A 4366-nucleotide genomic window follows, 5' to 3' on the forward strand; every position below is an offset into this window, starting at 1 on the left:
GCCTTGTTGAATTGAACTTGAACTAGAGACTTTTATACGCCGAAAAATATCTTTTGATCTGGTTCCCCAATTTGGCACATATGCCCATCGGGAAAGAATGAATCAAACGGCAGAGAACAAGTCGCTCGTTTTGGTTGTGGCGGGCGGAAAGCAAAGCCTTGTCGGTCGCCCGTGGTGATTGTAAACAGCGAGTTCGCGCTTGTTCACGCTTTCGCTTACGCGCTGCCACACAGTGTTGTGTCTTAGGACAAAAAAGAAAAAAAAATACAAAACTATTAAATTAAATTATTTATACGACTAGCCTAATACAATTTTTTGAACAGATTTGTGAGGATTCTGTAACTTCGAGCAAATCATAATCTATCTTTTGTAGCAATAAATTTTTTTTTGTCATTGGTGACTATCATCCAATCAGTTTCCTCCAACAGGAAATTTATTGAGAAGGTCATTTTGAACTGAATCATGGTCTACAGTATGGCACATAAAAAAAATGCGAAAATCGTCATATAATGTTTTATGGTAGTTTGTATATGGAAAATGCAAACGAAACATTGATGTTATGCATTATTTGTATTATTTAACCTGTTTAAACTCTGTTTTTCGCTTTGATTTAAATCATTTAATTTCACCTTACCAGAGGGGAGTTGGAAGCATACCTTCAAATTTCATGCAGTCGTCGAAATCAACATCTTTGCGATGAAAGCTTCTAAAATATCAGCGATGAGGTGAGATTCTTCAGGCCTTGTCTCCAACATTCGCCCATATAAAATTATAGAATGGATTCATACCTGGAGCAATGGAGACTTTAAAATATTTCAGAAAAAAAAAACGGCTCATTATGGAGAGCCGTGGTTGAACCTTCATATAAGTGTGATAAGCTGCTCTGTTTTGCTCAAAACCTATGAGCTAGTATTAATATAAGTTGTCTCTAACCGAAGGAACAAATTTCTTCCTCTAAAAACCGTTATAGACCTCTGTATTTACTTTTTATTATTTTTTTATGAAAATGAAGGCATATCAAACCCATAAGACGCAAATGCCCCCAAAACTATGACCCTTACAAAATATTTCATTGTGACCATGGAAATCATGTTCTCTAAGAATTCCTCCGTCCTTTGATACCAAACATACTAATATTTGTAACAATAAAGAGTGATTTTTGAAGGTGGACAGTTTATCACCAGAGTACACGACAATCAGACGCTGTTTCTAACTTTGAGCGGACAAAACCTTTAAACTACTTTGCTTTATAACATTCTTTAGGATGATAAGAAAAATATGACAAAAATTGTCCTAGATAGCGAAGTCATGTCAAAATATACTACAATAATCAGAAATTACATTCACTAACATAAACAATAAAAATAACGCATATAGATGCAAAATTCACGTTCAAACAATTTTCGCATTTTTTTTATGGACCATACTGTACATCAACGAAACTTTAGTTTTTGCCAATGAACAGTACGGATTCCGACATGGATATTTGACCACTCATCAACTTTTACGTGTAACAAATTTGATTCGTTCCAACGAATCTGAAGGCTATTCTACTGGATGATACAGGCCTCTCCGCTAAAGGACGAAACCTGCGTGTCAGCCAAGGTGTCAGCTGTAGTAGATTGCAAAAATGTTTGGATATTTTTACTTAATACTTGCAAAAACGGAAGATTTATCTAATATTACTAATAATATTCCCGTATAATCCAAAAGCTCTATTTGAAACCTTCAGTGGACATGTTGTCATGATGAGAGAGGTTCCAATAAATTGAGCAGATGAAGTTAAGTATCTAGGGCACATGATAGATAAAAATCAACTTTCAAAAATCACATTGATGGCATTCAAGCCAAATGAAACAAATTTATAAAATGTCTATATCGCTTACAACTAAAAATAGAAACTTTGTAAGTTATGATTTTTGTCCCGAGGTCCCATACTTTCGAGCACTGTGCGCCAACCACGCCCGGTGGTCCTGGCAACCGACCAATCGTGAATGACATCCAATGTGAATCTAGTACTTAGATGTGAGTTCAGAATAGAATATCATCGTGGAACTGGTTGATTGATTGAGGAAAGATCGAATTTAATCAAGTTTCGCTCATTTCTGACAATGTTGGGCTCCGATAGTTTGAAGCAACTGCAGAAGCTGTTTAAATCGGCCAATGGTGAAAGCGATTCAGAAGACGATGAACGGTGCAATGTTGGAGGGGCTCAGCAAATAGGTAAGACTTAAATATTTTTTTGGGTGTTATATAATGATGAGTAATAACTTGGACAATTTAGGTCCTGGAGACATTGGGTCATCTTCGAAACCAAAGCATAAAAAGAAGCAGAATCAAAATCCGGAGGATCATGTGAAGACTTGCTCATACGCTCCATTGCAGAAAGAGCAAACAACAGAGCCTAAGACTATCGAGGAGTTTGAAAAACAGCTTGAAACGGAATGCGAAAATCTTTTGGAATCCCGTCCGACACCCGAGTACAAGATATCCTACAAGCAAACCGTTGGAACGGAGGACCTCTTTTTGCAGATGAGTGGGAAAACTCCCAGCACGTCCAGCTGTGAGAATATGATTGTCGAAGTTTTCCTATCGGACGAAATTGGAGTCGGAATACACCATATCGATCTCACCGTTCAGGAGCAACGAATTCTGGTCAAGTCACCGAAGTACTTCCTGGATCTTCAACTGCCCCACAAAGTAGATCCCGACAAGGGCAATGCCGCCTGGCTGTCGGAGGAAAAGGTTCTCAAGCTTACACTAAAGATGGAACGCGAGTATGACTTTGTAAATTTTTGAACTTTGTGTGCCATTCATCGCTTATTAGCATGCAATTCAGTTGTGGCAATTCACGCTGTCACAGAGTGTCGTTGGATTGTTGTTGAGTCATGCTTTGCAGGAAAAACGTGTTCAATAAAGGGTTTGATAGAGCGTTTTTAAATCGTTTCAATGAGCTTCACATGTTGGTAATAAATATGATGCTTGTTAATATTGTAATGTAGATTTGTTCGAATCAAAGTTCTTTTAGTGGTAAGGACAAACAAACAGATGTAACGATAAGTTAATTTTCTTTTTAGAAATTTTTATTCGTGAGCATTTGTAAATATTCGTAACACCGCTTAGAACAGCATATATATATGATATGGACTAGAATTCGATCTTTTGGGTATTACCGAAACAACTGTGGTTCAGACTCAATTTAAAATATCGATTTGTATCTTGAAAACTTATTCTATTCTTTTCATGTGACCCATGGAAAGAAGGTATGTTGATTTTAAAGTAGCTCTCGTTCTCTTCCTAGTAGAGCTGTTATTGCCTTCTTCCGATGTTTACTTTCACAGATTCTTTCAAGATTGGTTTTCAATGGATCTGCAAAAAATATAAAAACTATGGGTTTTACGAAACTTTGAAGAAAATTTGTTTGTTTGTTACAAACGAAAATCGGCCTTTTTTTAATCTCGACGGAGTAACCCCTAAACATCATTTCTCAGAGGTCCCATCACACAAAAGTTTGATTTTAATAGCTACCAATTGTAGAGGTTGAGCCCCCAAGTTTTCTGATAAAGAGAAATTTTGGAACACCCTAATATACAGTCAACTCTCTCTTACTCGATATTACGGTTAGAGATCACTTCGGTTCTGAACCGTTTCACTGGTACGTTTAAGTTTTAGTTAAAATTTGACTTTTCGGTAGTTATTTTCCCTCAAATGGTTAACCTTTCGGTCGTCGCGTGAATTTTTGTAACGCGAGTACAACACCCTTGGTTTTTCGATTATCCTAGGAGTCTGACCACTTAGAAAGATGACGTCTTGGCGCTAGTGAGCATGAAACTTTGGTTTCGCTGATCTCAGGATCCTGACCACTTAGAAAGATAGCGTCTTCGGCAAAGTTGTTCGGTAACTCATGGACTATCATTGTTTGAGCTAGTTGATTCAATATTTTTAGGCTGCGCTAGTGAGCATAAAACATTTGTTTCGCAAATATCTCAGGAGCCTGATCACTTAGAAAAATTGCGTCTTCGGTAGAGTTGTTCAGTAGCTCATATTCTTTCTTTGTTTATTCCTAAAAGTTTGAGATTTTGTAAAATAATGATACAGTTAACTCTCCCTTACTCGATATTCCGTATCTCAATATCGAGTTAGAGAACCATAGTAAAAGTTGGTTTTTATGGCTAACTCGATGGTTCCTTGGAACGCAGTTGTACTGCTTTTGTGTTCTGTAACTCGATACCTCCCTAACTCGATGGTCCCTTCAATATCGAGTAAGGGAGAGATGACTGTAGTTCCTGACCTTATGAACAACTTTGCCGAAAGTGCCTGTCCAGAAAGTCAATAACCTGCAGTATCCGTGAAACAAAAAATTTCA

The 4366-nt window shown here is 37.3% G+C and overlaps 1 protein-coding gene across 1 annotated transcript; it reads left to right on the forward strand.

Annotated features, from left to right (window-relative positions):
- Positions 1–1971: 1971 nt before the first annotated feature.
- LOC5579236 (protein PIH1D3) lies at positions 1972–2935 on the forward strand. Its single transcript, XM_001664266.2, has 2 exons — positions 1972–2223; positions 2285–2935. The coding sequence occupies exons 1-2, from the start codon at positions 2112–2114 to the stop codon at positions 2797–2799; spliced, it is 627 nt and encodes a 208-aa protein (XP_001664316.1). The 5' UTR covers positions 1972–2111; the 3' UTR covers positions 2800–2935.
- Positions 2936–4366: the final 1431 nt, after the last annotated feature.

This window comes from Aedes aegypti, chromosome 2 (assembly GCF_002204515.2).
Source record: "Aedes aegypti strain LVP_AGWG chromosome 2, AaegL5.0 Primary Assembly, whole genome shotgun sequence".
Lineage (NCBI taxonomy): Eukaryota > Metazoa > Arthropoda > Insecta > Diptera > Culicidae > Aedes > Aedes aegypti.